Here is a 21,978-nt window from a genome sequence, read left to right as displayed (position 1 = left end):
TAGAAACGTTTATCCTTTAAGAAGAATGACTGAAGTACAGGAAGGAACAGATGGATTAGTTAGGTTCGTTCAATCCCTTTGATTGTTAGGCCGATGGTTAGTTGCAACCAGTCTAACTAATATATATGCTAGATATTTATTGGTAACACTGAATGGTAATTATATCTTTTTTTTTTGGTTGGCCTCAATATGATATGTTTGTCAAATGATGCCATTGAACTTTTAAATAAGTGATAATTATATTGCAAGGACAATACAAGGAACTAACCAATTGGTTGTACCCCAATGAGCTGCTAACTAATATTTGGATTTGGCTTTTTTTATATAAAAATTGTAATGGTGAGTCAGTATTCACCAGATTTTCAAAGGATCAGACATTTAGCCTTTTAACATATACATGCAATTGAGAGTTCAGATATAAGGTTTAGACAACCATGCTAACAGCAATAAAATTGTGCATTCAACCGATGCTACAATCAAGAACTCCGTTTGCTCATCTTTGCTTCTCATGATTTCATGACAAAGTTTATCAATTTGTTTTTCATAATTATATGACGTGCTGGAACATAATGTTTTATTGACTTGTAGGTCATATGTGATTGTTACACTCCAGCTGGAAAGCCAATTCCTACTAACAAGCGATACAATGGTGCTAAGATTTTCAGCCATCCTAATATTGTTGATGAAGAGCCTTGGCATGTTTCTTTTGTTTAACTTGTTTTTTTCTTCTAATTAAGTTCTTCTGATTTCATTTTGTTATATCGGCTATATTTTTCTTTCCTTCAGGTATGGAATCAAGCAGGAGTATACCCTCTCGCACAAAGATGTCAAGTGGCCTCTTGGTGGCTTCCCTCATCCCCAGGTTAGTAGTTTGAACCATGATTTTCCCTATTGTTTGTCAAACATATTTTTTTTGGCCAAACTGCTTATTTTCCACCAGTGCACATTAGCTTAGTGGTGCCTATTAATGATCAAAATGAATATTCTCCTTTTTTCCCCCAGAATAAAACAAACTGTTTCCCTTGACAATTGTAATGGCTAGTGTTTTAGGTCAAATAATTTCAATTTGTTTGACATTGTTGAGTTATCATCCTGATCAGTTTAATCAAGAACTGAACTATGAGAACTTCTGCAGTTTTTGTTTGCTCTGATCAATTAAACTAATATTTTAGGGCCCATGTTATTATTCTGCTGGTGTGGACAAATCTTTTGGCTGTGACATAGTTGATGCTCACCATAAAGCTTGTCTTTATGCCGGCATCAACATTAGTGGTACCGATGGAGAAGTCATGCCTGGCCAGGTGAACTCCTTTTATTTTATTTTGCATCGGTGATTGTCAGGCTTTTGTATTACTATTAATTGTCATATCATTTTATGTTATTTCCAAACAATTGCATCTTTAACTTGCAGTGGAAGTTCCAAGTTGGACCTGCTGCTAGCAGCTCTGTTGGTAATCAACTCTGGGCTGCTCGCTACATTCTTGAGGTGATTATTTTCATGATCTAAGCTTGGAGCAATCAAAATTTGTCTCGTGAGAATTTTACATTCCTAATCCACATTTTGTTTTGGTCTTTTAGAGGATCACTGAAATTGCTGGAGTAGTTCTCTCTTTTGATTCAAAGCCATTTCAGGTCATAAATTGTTTTTGTTTTATTTTTACATTGATATTTCTCAATAAGCGACTCTCTTGTCTTTAACTAATCTTAGAGGAGTTCAACAACTATTAAAGCAATTTTGATGCGTAGCAGTTGTACTAAAAATTGCTTTATGTGACCAGAACTACTACAACAATAGTAATGAAAAAAAGTATTTTGAAGATTAAAAATAGAATAAGTACCCTTTTGATACGTATTTATTTTTAAAATTTGAAACTCTTTTTATAAAAAAATTAAGAGGTGCCTTTTTTCCAACAAATATTATGAATTAAATAAGTTCAATTAAACATCTTCAATACCAATTCTGTTATATTTACCGGTATAAAAGATATTTATACATGTAAATAATATTTATATATAAATATATATTGATATGATTCGTTTTGATTTTGGACAGATATCAGATACTAACTCGCTGCTCTGCTCTGCCTCTTCTAATTTTCTCCTCGTTGACAAGTTGGTGAACATGGATGACCACCTGCTAAAGCCTTTCTTGCTCTTCCATTTGATGTGCAATGAACTCCCTGAGAAGAGCTTCCCTATGTCAGCCCCTCGCGACCTCTCCTACATCCTTGACATGATCAACATCCATGACCTACTTTCTGAGCAACTTGTGAATCCCTCTGATGTGATGCTGATGGAGACGTGGCGGGCCACAATGGATGCTTGGTCAGAGCATGTCATCTGTTTGACATGCAGCAAAGAGGTATCACATTGCACTCATGCTCTCAGCTTAATACCTAGTCAAGAGTATTTTATGTTTAAAATTTTCATCCTTTCAAAAGATTTTGCTATACTCATAGTCTAGCTTAACTTTAATTTCGGTAACATAGTCGGTGTGCGTTGATCCAGTTTCGTTAAACAAATAATTTATCGATTTTTTATTGCCAATTTTTGTTACATATGTTTTCTGGTCATTGTGCACCGATCTATAAATTTTTTATTGCCAATCTTTGTTACATATGTATTCTGATCATTCTGATATTTTCATATTTGAAAAGAGGAATTATTCTTTAAGTAATGCATTTTGGTTTTGATCTTTTATATTGCCAGTTATTAGAAAATAAAACGAGTGCTTAGTTATTTTGGTTAGGGCTTTGGTTGTTTACAGTCACTCTAATAATTGAAATTTGATTATTCATTTAGATGGGTATTGATAACAACTTTGGTTGGGTCTTTTGTTGTTTACAATCACTTTCATAATTGAAATTTGTTTATTCATGTAGCTGGATATTTAATAGCAACTCAGTTTCTTCACATTTTTTTCTGGTCATTGTGTGTTGATCCAGTTTTGTTAAACTAATAATCTATCAATTTTTTATTGTCAATCTTTGTTACATATGTTTTCTGGCCATTTTGTTATTTTTATAATTGAAAGAGGAATTCTTCGTTAAGAAATGCATTTTTGTTTTCATCTTTTATGTTGCCGGTTATTACAAAATAAAATGAATGCTTAGTTATTTTGGTTAGGACTTTGGTTGTTTACTGTCACTCTAATAATTGAAATTTGTTTATTCATTTAGATGGGTATTAATAGCAACTTTGGGTCTGTTGTTGTTTACAATCACTTTCATAATGGAAATTTGTTTATTCATGTAGCTAGATATTTAATAGCAACTCATTTTCTTCATATTTTTGAATTGTTATAGCCAAAGAGATGTTGGGTGGGTGTATCCTTGCTAGGTTTGACTTGTGGAAATTGCAGCTCTGCTCGTTTCCTTGCATCCTATTCTGGTTGGTTCAAGAATTTATTGTCAATTATTGAGGTATTGATTATTGACACTTGCTGTTTTGCATAGTGTTGACATTATTTCTCACTGATCTTTGTATATGTCTATTTTTTACTTGTTAGTGTGAATTTTAATGATGCTTAAATTTTATGAAATTCATTCATATGTTTCAACTATGTAACTTGATCCTTTCTGCAAATAAAGGATGCATATACGTTTTTATACAACCTATAGCCTCATGTGCACTGAATAGCCTAGCAATTTGTGTTCTGTGGTTGTAATTTAGACACACCATTTCTTGTCAATGTTGTATTTTATACGTAAAACTTGTGTATGTGTTTTTTAAAAATATATTTCTATTAATAAATATGATAATATGATATGAATGTTAGGTTGCTTAGTATATTTCTTTTGTAGTTATGTCACTTTCTGGGGTTTGTCTATGTAATTCATGTTTCACATCATGTTATGAGATCATGTGGCGTCACAAATATTGTTGGTCCTTGCATTGATGCTAGATGACTTAAGAGACTATGCAGATAAAACTTCATTCTCAACTTCATTCACTATTTTCTTGGCCTCTTTTTTGGCTATTATATATATATTATAATAAAAAATGATAAGAGTTGTTTTCAAAAGTTAATTTCTTTGATTAATATGTTTAAGTTAGGTTGTTAATATATTTCTTTTGTAGTCATGTCACATTCTAGGGTCGGTATGAGTGTTAAGTAACAACATTGGGTTTATTATATGTGGTCTTTATTTTGTGTTTTACAAGAGATTATTTCTTTTTTTGCAACTTGAACCCTTGTGAAGTTCGCATCACAACAACCTTACTGTTTGCATCAAGGCTCCCTTTTTATGCCACATGTTTCATCTATTGAAGATAATTTGCACATAAATCGCTAGGCGTTTTCTTTCTAGTCTTGACATTGTGTGAAATTTATGTATTTAGTACTGGATATTAGAGTTATTGATCTTCTTTCTTGAAAATGTTATTTGATATCACCATTTTTATTTTACTCATCAAAATTGTTTGCTATTTCCAGCTACCACCCAACTCCAATTATGTAAGAGTGGCTGTTTGTTCTGCATTATCTGATCTATTCACCAGGTTCGTTGACATGATTTCTTATTGGCTGTTATTTTTACTGTTGATAAGCATTGCTCACCTTTTTTCAAAAGTAACATCTGCTGTGATATTAGGTTGTCGCTCTTTTCAAACTTAAGAGAAGATGGAATAACTTTCGTGGCGAAGCTTATGCCACCAATTATGGAATTGCTTAATGAGAATGAATCAGTTGATGTATTGGTCAGTTTCATCCCTGGAAGATTGTAGTCTTCTTGTCTCCATGTACTTGTGATGTGATGTGATCACTTATTTTGTTATCTTCCTCTTTGCAGGAAGGGGACCTTACATTACTAACTACTATTTTGAAGTCCTTTCCCTTATCATATGTGCTCTATGATAAGGTGAGTTTCTAATCTTGCTTTTTTTTTTCCTGCTTAATATGGATGACTAAGGGTGATCTATGTCAGGTTGAAAGAGCTCTTGTGGGATTGCTTGTATCACGGATATATGCCGAAGATTTGTTAAAGGTAAGTAGTGCTTGTGTTAACTACATTTTATCTTTTATGCTAGTGATCTTTAGGTTTCTTTGTTGAATTTTGTTATTTGCTTCCCTAGAAAATAGCCAATTGTTTGGCAGTTCTTCCCATGGCAAGAGTAGATGAAAATAGCCAGTCCCTGATGATGCAAAAGATAATCTTAGAGATAAACATTCTTTTGAATGATTATTTTCAAGGACTAGAAGGAGGTACAAGAATCAAATTTCTTTTTTTCCCTAGTTTTTAAATTTTACAATAACACAAATAATTGAATATATTTGTGCAGAAATTGAAAGGTTTTCAGTTGTGGATTTGTTATCACTGGGAAGAGATACCCCTTCCCAATTAGGCATAGTGTTTTTGTTGAGTAAAATAACTAAGGAACCAACAAGCAAATTCGTTTTATATGTCATCCCCACAATCATGATTTTGATGCAGTGTTGCGGTATGATGCTCACTAATAGTTATCCTGTTCAGGTTTGATACATGCTGATTATACCTTAGCTTCTGAAATATGTATTTTTTTTGTTGTTCAGTAAGATACTTTAATAATGTTATTAACACTGTTCCTATTATATCATAGGAAAGTGTTCCTCTTTCTGCCTTGGTTGCACTTGTTCGTAGAGTGCTTTCGCTAAATCACTCATTCCATATTTCTTTAACTGGATTTACTGCGTCAACCACCTTTGACGAAGATTTCTTACGAATGCGTCTTCCAGCATTACACTCAGGCTGCATGGATCTTTTGATTGCTGTCATAGAAGGAGTTAGGAGGTGAGAATTAATTCTATTGCCATCTAGTTTATTTGCTGTATTTCTATTCTCTGAATTGACCAAGTTTTCATAATTACTGCGTTTGAAGCTGGTGAAAATGTCATTTGTTCTATGATTAACTACTAAATGTAGAGTCCACATCATCTTTCCATTAAGGTTGTAATGTTATGGATGATAGGATAAGTTTAGCATTTTGTCTTTAGTATAACAATATGTTCTGGGATTTTTTTTATCTCTCTGATTTTGGCATGTAATTGCAGCCAGTTCAAAGCACATGCTGACACTGTTGCGCAAATGCTGATAGAGTATTCCAAGAGAGGTTTATTGACACATCTAAAAATAAAATGGTATTCTGTGATGAAGTCTTTGCTGAGCATCATGGGAGATGGTAAGTAGCTGCCATCCATACTGCCGTTGTTCATTGCTTTTGCAATGTTTCACTTATTTACTTGTCGAGGAAGGCAATGTAATGATCTATTTATAATTCAACAAATACTGTTTTTGAATGAGATTGTCTGGAAAAGAGAAGTTGTTTTTCGAACTGAATACAATTTATAAGAATGTGAGAATATGATTTCACAATTTGTAATTAGGTACACCACACTGCACTTTCCCCCCTTTCCCTTTCGTCTTTCATAGTTTGTTTGCACTGCTAAATACCAAATAAATAGCTTGCTTGTTGTGATGACTGCCCAACAGAATCAACTCTGGCAATTAGTTGATGGTTTTCCCTTTGTTTTCCTCTGTTTTATCTTCCATTATGCAAGTGTTCAACATCATGGTTTTTTGTACTGCTTCCTTCTCACTGCAAGCATGAAGTAGATGTGTTTTACATGATAAAACTAAGCAGGAGTAAATCTGTGATAGCTGATGGAACTATTTGTGAATTCATATTATGACAAGGGAATTTTTCGACTAGTGATTCATACTTTCATATGCATTCTCTTGTAGAAATTTTAAGTGCATTTTGTTTGGTAGTAGATTGTTAATTTCCTTGTGATTAGATTAAATTTTTACTGATTTGCAAGATTTGATTTTAATCAGGAATAGTTTTGTTACTTGCTGAAGAGCTAATGAACAATGCTTCAGCTGATTTGAATGGAGGCAGTACACATACAGAATCATCCAGTAGACATACAGAATCATCCATCCACCTTTCTGTAAAAATAGCTGCGCTTGAGGCGTTAAAAACTCTTCTTACTGCAGTACTCCCTTCACTCTTTGTTTCTTGTTAATTACATTAAATATTTTTTATTCTCTGTGTTTTTTGTCTGCATCATGCATCATTCTATGAGTCATGAAGCATAATATAGTGTAAACAAATATAAAATATTCCAATTGATCAGCTGCAAATACTATGAATTACTTAAAGAGCCATTTTGCATTTGATATGCATTTTGCATGATCCTTGGACATCTTTTGGAGCAAAAGAAGTATGTTAGCTTTTTGTCCAAAGAGAATAATTTGTATTTTACCATAGTTCACTTTGTGATATTTTTTACTTTGTGCTTTATTTTGTCCAATAAATGTTTCATGTTTATGTTAATATATATAATGTTTTTCCTTCTGCATCAATTCTTGCCAAGTCCAAGTCATTGAAATAATGTTCCAAGACTTATATCATAATCTGGATTTTGTAGGGTAAATCTTTGAAATCACAATTTTGGCGATTGGATATGGATCATTTTTTAATAACCATAGCAAAGAATGCCTTTAATATGGGATGGTCAGATGATTTTAAGCTTGCAGCATTGGATACTCTATATGCATCTTTGGATACTCTGGAACTTAGGTCACATCGGCCTCCTCATTTTGGAGAACTGCTTGATCTTTTTCGCACAGGTAAACTTATGCTTTCAATTTCATTTAGCACCAAACGTGTGAGGTTATGGTGTAGCGAACACAACAATGGTCACTAGAGGCAGCACATTGGTCTAGCAAACACAAAAATGGCGTTAAAATCTTGGCTAAATTGATTTTAACAGCATTTTTGAGAGGAGCCATTTTGAAATGAAGTTAACAAATATGATTGTATTTTGACAATATTAAAAAAATTGTGATATTTTGTAGTAGTTACAATTTGGAGGCATGCATTTTGAAACTTCTCTTATTTTTCTCAGCAAAAGTGCTTGTGGACGTATACTATTCAAGTGAAGTCAACATACTTACATCTTCGCATGCTCATGTTTTTGCAGGACAGCAGGAAATTGGAACAAAAACTGCTGATTTCTGTGATGACAAACTAATGTTCTTACAAAGATTTATTAGTCTTGGATTATTTCCATTCGACTGAAGATTCCAGGAGCTCTGGAGTTTGGTAGGAAGAGATTCCGCAGCTTTTAGGAGGAAAAGACTATTGTATTGGAAAATTTTTCCTATGACATTTCTAGAACCTTAACGAGTCATATCTAGATACTCGGACTTGCAAATTTGGTCCTTTTGATTTGCTGTCACTTAATGATCTTCAGATCTTGTCGAGTGCCTTTTATTTTAGTTTTCCCATGTACAGCTTTCGGTCCTTAATCAACACACACACGCACACACACACACTCTCTCTCTCTATGGAAACCTGCAGGATCTCTGTTATTTCAGAAGGCATCTGATTAGTGTATATATTGATCAGATTATGATATGCTATCTTTTCTGAAGCATCTGAATGTGATAATATAGTAGTTTCCTGCTATCAATTCTTCTATTGAAAATTGGTCTTTGTCGTGTATCTGTTTTTGTTATGGGATACATTAAAATATACTTAATATTCAGAATTGTAGTTGGCAAAACGGATCGCTAATTTAAAGATTCTCAACATATTGTGACTCAACAGTTATACCTAGTCGAGAGGTTTTTTCATTAACAAATAGTTATGCTATATTATGCTTAGGTTTGTACTTTATATTTCATTGATAATGTTTTCATTAACAAATGGTTGTGCTTTATTATGCTTAGGTTGTTTACTTGAACTATTTGACAAACCCGCTGATTTTAAGGGTCTTACATCAGGAACTACTGCCTCGATAAAACAAGCAAATACTCAAATCCAACTATTACTGACAATCTTGGAGAAGTTGGAAGGCCTTGAAGAAAGAATCAAGAGGCTTGAAGCAAAAACTCCAGCACCAGTTACCCCTTCCCTCCCTGACGAGGTAATTCAGAACCTTACTGATAAGATTAAAACTCTAACAATTCAGTAGAAACCTAAGGAGAAAAAGGGAAAATTATTTGTGTTCAAAAGATCCCTTTGAAATCCTAAAAGAAGAACAGAAGAAGAAGAGAAAAGATGGCAACAAGAGCAGCACCGCAGGACCCTCTTGTTACAACTATTACAAGAAGAATAGAGGAGACACCACTATTCGAAGATCAGGTGCGTGACTATAGACAGAGTCAGAGGCGAAGGTACAACGCCCAGAGAGCCATTCAAAGACTCACAAGAAGGATCACAGGACTAGGGCCTTACAATCACGCCCTTGAGCAACAACTTGATCCCCAGACGCAGCTAAGGCTTTCAATGCAACAGAGAGCATCTATAGTACCTGCCGAAGTACTATACCATACAAGGAGAGATGATGCACACCATAGAGTGTATGTCCACCGATCTAAAGAAGTAGTATTGGTCACAATAAACCAAATCGATCGGACCTTCATTCAGGCAGAAAGTTTTCAGCAACTACAAAGGAGTGGAATGAGATTCCTATACATGGGAGTCATCTAGGTACGGATACAAATCCTTCACCGACAGGAAGAAGGAACATTGCTCCTTGTGGTCTTCCGAGATAATCGATGGCAGGGAGACCAAGCAATCTTCGCCACAATGGAGATCGATCTTACCAATGGAAGCCAACTGGTATATGTTATACCTGACACTATGCTAACGATTTCTGATTTCTATCGCAATATACAGATATCCGTGTTAGCACGAGGATATGAAAACTGGAGAAACGGAGAGGCAAACATCCTCATCACCAGAGGATTGGTCGGAAGACTCTCCAACACGCCAAATGTCGGCTTTGCATACGAAGTTCAAAATGTGTTGGATTATTTAGCAAGCCATGGTGTTCGAGCACTACCAGAAAGACGATATAACACTGGAGACATATTGGGGCAGAACTGGATCATAAGGCAATTAACAGTCAACATCCCAATGCAACCAACAGAAGTCAATACAAGGAACTTGTTGGATGGAAGAATATCCGTACGTTTTGAAAGCTATCAAGCAGCATCAACTTCTGAACCGCCAAGATACAGTTCAAGAGATGAGGAAGTTCAGTCTGATGAAGAAGAGATCATATCTCATACTGTAGCAGTATTCTATAAAGATGACCCTTTATTGGTCAAAAGGATTCATCCTGATGCCACATTTCCAAAAAGAAAAACTGAAGGAGCTGCTGGATATGACTTGGCGGTATGTGAAGAATCAACGATCCCAGTAAGAGGTATGGAAGTACTAAAAATTGGGATATGTCTTGAATTACCACAGGGCACTTATGGGCAAATTGCTCCAAGATCAAGTGCAGCTTTACGAGGAATAGCTATCGGAGGAGGAGTTATTGACTCCGATTACCGAGGTGAAATAAAAATTATTATTTACAACCTCAGTAATAACCTCATTCATGTTGCAGCATATGAAAAAATAGCGCAGCTTATAATTCATCCAATAGCAACATCGGAGGCATATGCAGTAGATGAATTAAGCCAAACTAAACGAGGAGAGGAAGGCTTTGGCTCTACCTCCTCAGTTAATCCTGCATTATGTCAGCAAATGGAAAGGCAAGTGGATGATGTAATTAATAACCTTGAAGCAGAGCTACAGCTTGCTAGATATAATTCCAAGCAAAAACTCAAGCAAGACAGGGAATTTATTCCACAAGAAGCAGAATGCTCAACCCGCCAACCTTGCTACGGTTGGATAAGTGAAGCTTCAACCGACACCGATACACCGAAGCTTCAGAGGCACCAGCAAGGACATTCCAACAAATGTTTGACATATTATGCCCTAAACCGCAACCTCAATGCAGTAAGGATAAAGCTAACCCCAATTGTCCTGAATGTTCATTTTGCTGTGATTGTACAGAATGCGCTCGACCATTGGAGCAGTACCTGGCACCAGATCCCGATTACATTGATAATAGGGAATACATTGAATATCAACCAAAGGGTACCTCTCATATCATCACAGCCGGATTTGAAGATGATACAGAGGACTATGATTATATTCAGTATCTGCAGTATTTATCTCTCTAGAACCTGCATCAAGTAACTAGGTATACATCAGATGAGTTTACTAACCCTTTCGTAGTGGAAGGTGGTGGAGAGGAACACCAGATTTTCGCCGGTCAAGAAGGTCAGCAAGGGGATCCAGATTGGTTGATGGACTACCCACAACTTAAGAATCTGGCTGAACAAGTTTACTCCCAGGAAGCCAACTCTTAATACCGGCCTCCTGTAGATGTCACAATGAATCCGATTGGGTACCCTCCTACCCAAAATCCAAAACCAGAACCAATTAGCCTGGCCAGAGAACCGACTACAAGCAAAAGGTTCACAAAACAAAATACATCGGAATGGTGGAATCTGCCATCAGCTCAACAACAAACAGGCGCCATCCTAACCCTCCCAACACAACTGAACAAAGTAGAAGACGTACTCCTATGATGGGAAGGTATAACAAAAAATGTAGTCGCCTTACAAAACTTTGCAGATGTGCAGGACAAGGTAGACTTCATAGAGAACCTGCTAGGAGAAATAGAGCGGCTAACCTGGATACAATGGCGTATGGCCTACCCAAATGAGTACCAAGAGTTAGTTAACTCTGCAGAAGGAAGAAATGGGACACAAAACATTATCTCTCAGATACGAAGGATATTCATTCGAGAAGATCCATTTCAAGGGTCCACGGACATGCAAGACAGAGCATATCAGGACCTAGAAAGGCTTACATGTACTCAGGTAAAAGACGTACTTCAATTCATGAATGAATATATGACCCTTGCCTCAAAGACAGGAAGATTATTTACTGAACCAGAGTTATCAGAAAAATTTTGGTTAAAGCTTCCTGGAGACTTGGGAAGAAGGATAAAGGCAGCTTTTGATGAAAAATATCAAGGTAATACAATGAGTGTTCATCCAAGAATAATGTTTGCCTACAAGTACCTTGAGGAAGAGTGCAAAAGGGCAGCCTTCAACAGATCCTTGAAGGATCTATCCTTCTGTAACCAGATTCCCATACCTGGCTACTACCAAAAGTCCCAGAAGAAATATGAGGTAAGGAGATCAACCACCTATAAAGGCAAACCCCACAGCTCCCATGCTCGTATAGAAAAGAAGAAACACTTGGTCAGAAATAGGAGATGCAAATGTTTCTTATGCGGCGAAGAAGGCCATTTTGCACGAGATTGCCCACAAGAATATAAGAATATAAAAAGAGTGGCTATGTTTGAAGGCCTTGAATTACTTGACGATTATGAAATTATGTCAGTACAAGAGGGAGATGAACAGTCTGATGCTATTTACAGTATTTTAGAAGGGGAAGACCAGCAGGTACTAGCTAATGAATATTTATGTGTATTCATTGAACAGAAAAACTGCTACATGATTGGAAAATACGAAGGCTGGCAACCCTTGGTTCGTGTCTCAAAGGAGCAGCATGACTGTAATCATCTATGGATGATTAATGATGACATTTCTCCTCCTTATGAACGATGTCACTGCTGCAAAAGGGAGACTATGCGAAAGCACAGGATGCATTGCTCAACTTGCAAGATTACATCATGCGGTATGTGCACAAGTAACTATTTTGATATGACTATACCAGTGCAGCGTGCAGTGCCCATTCCCTTCAGCCCAGTCAACCTAATGCAAGAGCAGCAAACATATATTGTCTGGGCAGAAGCAGAAATTACAAGGTTAAAGCAAAGAGGTAGAAGCAAATAAAGCACTTACTACCTTACAACTGGAGCAACTGAAGAAAGAATTCTGTATAAAAGAGGAAGAACGAATTAACCAAGAAATGCTTCAGCAGATAAGCTAGAGGTGGATGTGAAAATGAAGAATTAAAACTCAAAATAGATGCGCTGGAGCTTGAAAATTCTGACCTCAAGAGGCAGCTTAAAAGGTACCAAGAAGAAGAAGCCTTTGCTGATTATCCAGAAGAAATTAATGCTTCTGAAGAAGTCAATATGTTTATTACTGAAGGAAGGGAAAAGGTTTACTCGGCAGAAGAAGCAATACAGCCGAAGAAAAGAACAAATGGTTTATTCAACCTTAGTGTGGAACTCATTATACCCGGAGTTAAAGAATTCAAAGTAAATGCAATCCTGGATACTGGAGCCACCACATGCTGTATTGACCAGAAATCCATTCCCCCTGAAGCCATTGAAGATAATACCTTTGTAGTCAACTTGAGTGGAATTAATTCAAAAACTACTGCGACAAAGAAGCTCAAATATGGCAACATGAAGATAGGGGAACACTCATTCCGGATCCCTTACACTTATGCTTTTCCTCTAACCCTTGGAGGAAATATTAACATGATTATTGGCTACAACTTCATTCGGTCTTTATATGGTGGGATAAGAATTGAAGGCGATGAGGTAACTTTCTATAAGAATATTACTACTATTAAAACTCATCAAAATGTTACTGCAGCCCCTGCCCTTGAAGAATTAGATCTGGAAGAAGAAGAATATTACCAGATCAAGGAGCAAGTATGTACATGGCAGTCAACAACGAAGATAGATGGTATTATTCAGAGACTAACTGATACTGGCTACATCGGCAATGATCCTATGAAGTACTGGCAAAAGAATCAAATCAAGTGCAAACTGGAAATTAAGAATCCTGACTTAATTATTGAAGATCGTCCATTAAAGCATGTCACACCTCAAATGCAGGATTCATTCCGAAGCGATTTTCAAGTTTTGCTGGATTTGAAGGTGATAAGGCCAAGCCAAAGCCGACATAGGACTACTGCCATAATAGTACACTCAGGCACTACAGTTGATCCCATCACCAAGCGCGAAGTCAAAGGAAAAGAGCGTATGGTATTCAACTACAAAAGGCTGAATGATAATACATACAAAGATCAGTATAGCCTTCCGGGGATCAACACTATTATCAAGAGAATCGGAGGAAGCCGTATATACTCTAAATTTGATTTAAAATCCGGCTTTCATCAGGTTGCAATGGATCCAGAGTTAGTTGAATGGACGACATTCTGGGTTCCCGAAGGACTATATGAATGGCTTGTAATGCCATTCGGCCTCAAAAACGCTCCTGCAATATTCCAACGAAAAATGGATAATTGCTTCAAAGGTACGGAAAACTTCATTGCAGTTTACATTGATGATATCCTCATGTTTTCCAAAACAGAAAAGGAGCATAAAGAGCACCTGGAAATTATGCTGGACATATGTAAAGAGCACGGCCTTATTTTAAGCCCAACCAAGATGAAAATCGGAACTCCCACAATCGAATTTCTTGGGGCAACAATTAGGCCGTCAACCATCAAGTTACAGGCCCATATTATTTCAAAGATAGCGGACTTCAAGGATTCAGAACTGAAAACAACAAAAGGACTTCGATCCTGGTTAGGATTACTTAACTACGCTCGAAGCTATATTCCTAACCTTGGCAGGTTATTAGGTCTGCTATACTCCAAGACCAGTCCAAACGGTGAAAGAAAGATAAATTCCCAAGACTGGACTCTTATAAAAAGGATCAAGGGGATTATCACCACATTACCTGCTCTTGCCATACCACCAGAAGAATGTTATATCATTCTAGAAACTGATGGCTGTATGGAAGGGTGGGGGGGATCTGCAAGTGGAAGAGCAAGAAGTATGATCCCAAGTCCGAAGAAAAAATCTGTGCCTATGCAAGCGGAAAATATAGCCCCCTTAAATCTACCATAGATGCAGAAATACATGCAGTAATGAACAGCCTCAACAGTTTCAAAATATATTATTTGGACAAGAAGGAGCTAATCCTCAGAACTGACTGTCAGGCAATTATAAACTTCTTCAACAAATCAGCCCAAAATAAACCATCCAGAGTTAGATGGTTATCATTCACAGACTACATAACAGGGCTCGACATCGACGTTCAATTCCAGCATATAGATGGTAAAGACAATTTACTTGCTGACTCACTCTCTCGTTTGGTATGTTACATTACAGGCCCATGGAGTCAGGAGGATCAGGACCATCTACTACTAGCACGGGTAGACGAAACACTGATGCAACTCAAGAACCAACCCAACATGAAGGCAACTTCTCATTTGACGAGTCTAATACACTCTTACATGAATATGAAAGGCTCTATTACAGCATCAGTCCAGGCCAATTCAAAGAAGCTCGTGAAGCAAGAAGACAACTGGCCCAACTGGAGGAAAGATCAGCAGCCCATGTTATCACATCCCTGCGGGACCTCGAAGTCATTATCCAACTCAAAGAATACGAATTCACACACAGAGCTCATCAAACAGGACAAGATGACTACTGGCGAAAACAGTTGCAAGCTGTCAAAAGCATCTGAAGGAAATTATTTGATTCCTTCCTTCAGCTCCAAGAAATTGAAAGAGCCATCAAAAACACGCCACCATGAAAGCAGTGGTGGGCCCTAAAATCCAAAGCAAATCTACTTTCGGCAGAAGCGACAACATGTTTGCCAAGTTACACTGTTTCCTTTCTGTCAAATAAAAGCAACTTTATTCTTGAAACAATGGGCTGAGCCCCGGGGAGCCGTCCACTTGTATGATAGGATAAGAATGCTTTGTAGGTAATGAGTCAGCCCACTAGCAAGTAATCTGTAAAGGACTATATATGATAAGATTTGGCTGAATGTAGATGGGGCCCAATGAGCACCCTGTTCAGCATCTTGATGGGAAAGTCTTAAAAAATCGTTCCGGTAGATTCTTGCAGAACAAAAAATTTTCCTGGAAACGATCTCAAGTTACCCTCATAGTCGATCAAACGAAGTTTGATCGACGCATTTAGATTATTGGGCTCTTGTGTTTGGTTTACAGGATCCAAGATAAAAAGGATAATTTAATTAATGCAGAAATATTAAATCATACCTTTTCTTCGGACTGTTGTGAAGGATGTGGATGACCCCTTGATCTTCTGCTGTATTCCTCTCCTCTTCTCGAACATTGTGTGGGCAACGATCCTTCGAGAATTACTCCACCAAAATTCTCCTCTCCGATGGCGAGCAAACTTTCCTTCCTTCTCTTTATCTTGGAGAAAAGAGAAGAGGAAGAGTATGTTGTGGCAGTCGACCAAAAAGGGTTTCCGGCCACCAAAAGGATTTCCTTCGTGTGTACAAAAACCTTTTGCAAGCCTCCCCTTTTATAGCTTAGCCATCGGATAAATATGGTATGATTTGAATCATAAACTTGATATGATTTGAATCATAAACTTGGTATGATTTGAATCAATCAGATCTGAGAATTTTGGTATGATTTCGGAAGTTACCAATTTGAACCGAGATGCTTAATTGATCAAGGAATCGATTAAACATCGTAATTCCTCATTAAGCCTGGTAATCGATCAGGTGATCGATTACCAGCCTCTGTAATCGATCAAGTGATCGATTACGGAGTGCTTTGTATAGGTTCGAATGCCTGGTTTCTTCACGAATTCTTCCAAGGTGAATTTGAGGATTTCCAAAGGCTACAGCAGGGACCTAGAGGAGGAATTGGTTTAGGTCTCCGATGGGCTTAAGATTCTCATGTTCTTCACCGAACACACAGCTTTAAGTCCATCAATAATAACTCATTCCACTAGAGAGTTATTATTGCACTACCGCACCAATCCCATATTACAATATGGGTTCCTTCTTATTATAAGTACATTAATCTCCCTGTGTTTAAGATATCGTATGTCCGTCAATTAAATAAGTTACTGACAACTCGAATTTAATCAACTTCTAATCCAAGAGTAGTACTACTCAACCTTATTATCATGCGGACAAGGTCCACCTGCAGGGTTTACATGATAATCCTTATGAGCTCCTCAAGGGGACATCAGCCTAGATTATAGGACACAGTTTCCTTCTATAATCAACAACACACCATGTACATAATACTACTTCTCAACTCATCGGGCCTTTTGATCTATCGTTCTAAATCTCACCCTTTGATGAATTAAAGAAGTACATACTAAGCACATGTGTTTGTTATTATATCGGGATTAAGAGCATGTACATCTATAGTAACAGAGGTTTAATTCGATTATATAGTCAGTATAAATCGAACAATCCTCAGATGGTCCTGCTCAATACACACTTAGTGTACTAGTGTAATTCTATAGTCAAGACAGACTAAGACCAAACTACACTACAACCACTCCAATGGTTTGTCCAATCCATCTTGGTTGTGAACAGTTTATAATCTATAAGGAACTGATAATATGGTCTTCTATGTGTGACTCCGCACATCATGTTTATCTACAATACAGATTAAATGGACACTTGCATAAAAACTAAATGCAAACATTGACCAAATGTGATTCTTATTTCAGAATGTTTATTTACATAGCTAGGATTCTGGTATACATCCCAACACATCTCTCATTCTATATAAGTCCTTATGGTCTCTCATTGTAGGACACAAGTTGAATTTACGACACAAGTCCTACTCTGAGTCCTAAAGCTGTAAGTTCCTAGCTTTGTAATTTCAGTCTTGTATTTCTAGTTCTTTGTACATTATCTGAATTGCAAACTAGAAGTGCTTCCGCACACTTTGTTAAGTCATCTTTTATTATTTTAACGTTTTCCCAATAGTGCTCAAAATGATTTGAAATTTTCATAACATTGTGGCGTTGTTCTTCAAAAATCAACACCATAGTGTATGATTTTGATCATAGATTGTGGTGCTGGTTTCTAAAGACCAACACCACAGTGGTGCTGGTTTCTAAAAACCAGCACCACAGTGGTGCTAGTCGTTAGGAACCAGCACCACAGTCTGTGGTAGTTAACATTCGATCATAACTTTGTCTACATGTATTAGGACTAGGTTTGTAATATATGTACTTTCTACATGCCATCCTCTCCCATCTCATGGTAAGATTTTAGAAATCCAAATACACTAGGTCCATTAATGAGTTTCGATTAAAATCTATTGATGGATTTAGAGAGCTTTAATATGAACCAGTCTAATTTCTCTAGATTTTTGTAGTGCTCGAGAGTCCAAGGGTACCCTCTGTTATCATCGTAAAAGATTTCCAACATTGCTCAAATGGTTTAAAAAATTTTGAACTTTATGCCAATTGGCATGGGCCTATAACTTTGTATAGGAGACTCAGAATTAGGATTTCTCACTATATCTACATTTTATACACACTACACTTCAATCTCATTGTAGAAGTTCAGAAATCTAAGTCGTCTAGGTCCATCAATGAGTTTCATCCAAAATCTATTAGGGATTTTGAGAGATCTAATCGGGTTCATTCCAACTCAGGTAGCTCTCTGCAATGTTAGGAGTCTAAATGTGCTTTCCATTATCACCGTAAAAGATTTCTAACATTACTCAAAAGGTTTTGAAAGTTTCAGATTTTGTACAAATTGACACAGGTCTATAACTTATTGCAGGAGACTTTGGATGAGAATTTCTCACCATATTTACTTTTTACACATTTCACACTTCCATCTCATGCTTCATGAATCATAGCATGATTCTCGGTGAAGCCGAGACAATGCCTTCCCCTGTCGTGATCAATTGTAGTTTCTCGATTTATCTCCTCACAGATGGTCTTGGGACTGACCGTGTGAGACTGTTAGGGTGGCAGATTTTACCTTTTTGCTGAAATGAATCATAGCATGATACATGATTCAGTTAAAAATATAGAGAACAAAAAATATTTAATGTAATTCACGAGAAACTACTTGGTAAACAATGACATGAAAAAATGATCTGTTTACGTGCTCATGAAATGGAAATTTAGATTAGTTGCATCAAGATATCATTACATTATGTTAAATATGTCAATGCAAATTAAGGTAAAAATGAAGGGTGTACTACAACAAGAAGAGTTTCCAATGCCTTAAGTGCAGCTGTTTTTATAAAAAGGGGGGGGGGGGGGGTGGATGATTTTATGTTGATTGTGACACTCTGCTTACAAGTACCATTTTGGAGTTGCATTGTGTAGGATCGGTGGGACGCACTAAGGGGGTTAGTAGTGCGTCTGTCTCATTTTTTGTTCGTTTGTTCTATTAGAAATACTTAGCAGCAGAATTAGATAACAAACACAGGGACACGTAGATTTACTTGGTTCCTAACCCCCAGGGTTAGTACATCCAAGGCCTATGTACGGGAGGCCTGCAGAGCACGGGGCAGCAGGTTTGAATTCCAACAGCAAGGCACAAAATTCGGTGAACTTCTCTGGCCGACGGGAGCAAGCAAGAATTCGGACAGCAAGGCTTCCTGACCAACGCAAGCTCCGGCGGCAAAGCAGTGTTTCCGGTGATCAAAAAAACAAGAAAACAAACCGGACAACAAGCTTGTTTGGTGCTGAAAACAGAGGGCAGCGAGAATAGAGGGCAGAGAAGAGGAAGGCTTGAACTCGGGTGGGGCGGCTAAGAAAAGAAGCAACAGAGAGTTGTTGGTGCAAGGTGCACTCAATGATCGAACCTTGGTTTTGATAATGGCACTAGGTTCAAGTTAAGTATGTGTGGACTGATAATGCTTATCTAAGTATGAGCACAGGTTTGACTTAAGTCCTAGTGCAGCTAGGCATTGGAAGTCTTGGTAGAGTCAGAGCTCCAGGTGAAGTCTGGGTTGGTCAGGAGGACCGAGCCGCAGCAGAAGTCTGGACTGGTCAGGAGGACCAGGGCGCAGCAGAAGTCTGGGTCAGTCTGGAGGGCTGGACCGCAGCAGAAGTCTGGGCTGGTCAGGAGGACCGAGCCGCAGCACAAATCCTGAAAGCCGAGGACAGAGCCGAGCAAAAGTCCAACGAGTCTGGAGGACTCGGTTGGCATAAGGTAAATTCTTCCGAGTGGAGTGGGTGAGGACGCGTTCCTATATGGAACAGTAGGCGTCGGTCTAACCCAGGGTTTTCACTGGGAACCCGAAGTTAAGACCCAGAGTTAGTTTTACTAACTCAACACCTGTTTACTTTGCATGTTATTTGCCTAACTTGTATTGCAGGACGGAAAATCTGATCAGTAGTGAACTCCGGGCAAAAGGATGATTTTTGCCCTTGGAGTCGACTCGGGTGAAGCCTGAGTCGACTCAAGCTGAGTCAGCAAAATCCTGGAAGTCCGCTGGTCAGGATTCCGACACATCACACTGGAGTCGACTCAAATGGATTTTGAGTCGACTTGAAGATTGGAGTCGACCCAAGTTGATCAGAGTCGACTCAGACGGGGAAATGGCAACCGTGGAGCAAAGAAGTCAAGAGATCTGTCACGTTGGACTGGAGTCGACTCAGAGGGACTGGAGTCGACTCGAAGCGGCGCAGACTTGGCAACAGCTGCCGATTTGGAATCTGACAGAGGACTGGAGTCGACTCAATGAACAGTTGAGTCGACTCAAGCATGTTATATAAGCAGCACTCGACCAGCAGCTCAATTCAACTTACACGCTCAATCCTAACTCATTTTGCTGCTGATACGACGGCTCCACATCGCCCCGGCTTCATCATCTGAGTCGCCAAGCCACCGGAACGCCGAGCCCGCAACCACCTCTCCATCAAAAAGCGTCGGCACTCCGATTTTGGTAACTGTAATTAATTTCATATATATTTGTTACCATTTTTGTAATCGCTCGACTTGAGTCCATAAGGCTCAAGTCCTTTAGTGGATTGCCCAAAGTAACGGTCAAGGACCGTGGACCTTGGAGTAGCAGCTTCGCGCTGTGAACCAAGTAAAAAAGTATGCCTTTGTCTTATTGTGCTTGAATCTTTATTTCCACTGTAATTCGAAAAAGTTGAAAAAGCGTACGCGCTATTCACCCCCCTCTAGCGCAAATCCGATCCTACAATTGGTATCAGAGCGCGGGGATCTCGATTTCAGTGCAACCACTGAACGAGAAACTTTTTCGACTAATTTTCGAATTCCATTTTTTCAGTTTTCTTTTCTTCCCGCACTACTAAATCCAAGACCTAGTCTTGAAAATTTCTTTTTGCCTTCCTTTTTGGTGTGCTAGAAAAATGGCTCATCAGGAAGGATTCAGCACTGCAAGACCTCCCTTGATTTCAGGTGAGGACTTTCCATAATGGAAAACCAAGATGGAATGCCACCTAAAAACACAGGTTGAGATTTGGATCATCATTCAGACGGGGTTTTTAATCCCAACTGAAAGCGATGGTTCGCTATAATCTTACGAAAATTGGGACGCCTCTACCCGCAAGAAGATTAAAGCCGATCAGTGCGGCCTGACCAAGGAAGAGCTCAACCGGGTGGGTCCCTTCAGCAGCGCAAAGGACCTCTGGACAAAATTAATCGAACTCCACGAGGGTGTTAAATATATGTGCTTGTTATTATATCCGGATTAAGAGATTGTACCGATGAGTTATAAATCGGGAAATAATGTTAGGTATATAGGTGTGTTGGGAAATAATGTGATTATTATAAAAGGAAACTGTGTCCTATAGAAATAGGTTGATGATGTCCCCTTGAGTAGCTCATAAGGATTATCATGCAAACCCTGCAGGTGGATTAAGTTCCGCATGATAACAAGGTTGAGTGGTACTACTCTCGGACTTAGAAGTTAATTTAATTGAATTGTCAGTAATTCGATTAATTAACGGACATACGACATCTTAAACACAGGGAGGTTAATGTACTCATGCTAAGAAGGAGCCCATACTGTAATATGGGATTGGTGCGGTAGTGCAATAATAACTCTTTAGTGGTATGAGTTATTATTGATGAACTTAGGGTGTGTGTTCGGGGCGAACACGGGAAGCCTAAGCTCATCAGGAGACCAAAACCAATTCCTCCTCATGGTCCCTGTCGTAGCCTCAACATAAAGCCTTGTATTCACCCATGAGACCTCCAGGAGAATTCTTGGAGACATCCAGGAGAATTCTCGGAGACCTCTCGGAGACCTCTCGGAGACCTCCCGGAGACTTCTCGAAGACTTCGCGAAGACTTCCCGAAGACTTCTCGAAGACCTCTTGAAGACCTCCCGAAGACTTCTTGAAGACCTCCCGAAGACTTCTCGAAGACTCCTCGAAGACTTTCCGAAGACTTCTCGGAGACTTCCAGAAGACTTCTC

General features: G+C 38.2%; 2 protein-coding genes and 1 pseudogene across 3 annotated transcripts in view; all 3 read left to right on the top strand.

Moving 5' to 3' along the window:
- LOC141835059 (uncharacterized) overlaps window positions 1-3,936 on the top strand; it is a 19,727-nt gene extending 15,791 nt beyond the window's left edge. The window contains exons 3-9 of the mRNA XM_074722488.1: window positions 589-695; window positions 787-862; window positions 1,173-1,301; window positions 1,412-1,486; window positions 1,579-1,632; window positions 2,054-2,362; window positions 3,306-3,936. Coding sequence (XP_074578589.1) covers window positions 589-695; window positions 787-862; window positions 1,173-1,301; window positions 1,412-1,486; window positions 1,579-1,632; window positions 2,054-2,362; window positions 3,306-3,455 — 900 coding nt within the window. The 3' untranslated portion in view covers window positions 3,456-3,936. The remainder of the gene's footprint in view (window positions 1-588; window positions 696-786; window positions 863-1,172; window positions 1,302-1,411; window positions 1,487-1,578; window positions 1,633-2,053; window positions 2,363-3,305) is intronic.
- A 414-nt stretch (window positions 3,937-4,350) lies between these two features.
- LOC141834299 (uncharacterized) lies at window positions 4,351-8,261 on the top strand. 2 transcript variants are annotated; one of them, XM_074721673.1, is made up of 11 exons: window positions 4,351-4,500; window positions 4,593-4,698; window positions 4,791-4,859; window positions 4,926-4,985; window positions 5,074-5,203; window positions 5,299-5,471; window positions 5,578-5,768; window positions 6,029-6,156; window positions 6,813-6,973; window positions 7,409-7,610; window positions 7,964-8,261. In XM_074721673.1, exons 1-11 carry the CDS (start codon window positions 4,379-4,381, stop codon window positions 8,059-8,061), a joined length of 1,440 nt encoding a protein of 479 aa, XP_074577774.1. In that variant the 5' UTR covers window positions 4,351-4,378; the 3' UTR covers window positions 8,062-8,261. The 2 variants fall into 2 exon arrangements, with proteins under 2 accessions (XP_074577774.1, XP_074577773.1); XM_074721672.1 differs by having other exon boundaries at window positions 5,281-5,471.
- Window positions 8,262-8,779: 518 nt separating this feature from the next.
- On the top strand, window positions 8,780-15,296 carry LOC141835058 (uncharacterized; annotated as a pseudogene).
- The last annotated feature ends 6,682 nt before the right edge of the window (window positions 15,297-21,978 follow it).

Source organism: Curcuma longa, chromosome 9, assembly GCF_044706935.1.
Source record: "Curcuma longa cultivar G26 ecotype Majalengka, Jawa Barat chromosome 9, ITB_CL_G26_1.1, whole genome shotgun sequence".
NCBI lineage: Eukaryota > Viridiplantae > Streptophyta > Magnoliopsida > Zingiberales > Zingiberaceae > Curcuma > Curcuma longa.
Note: the sequence above shows the minus strand (reverse complement) of the source record. Positions and strands in the feature narration are given on the sequence as shown.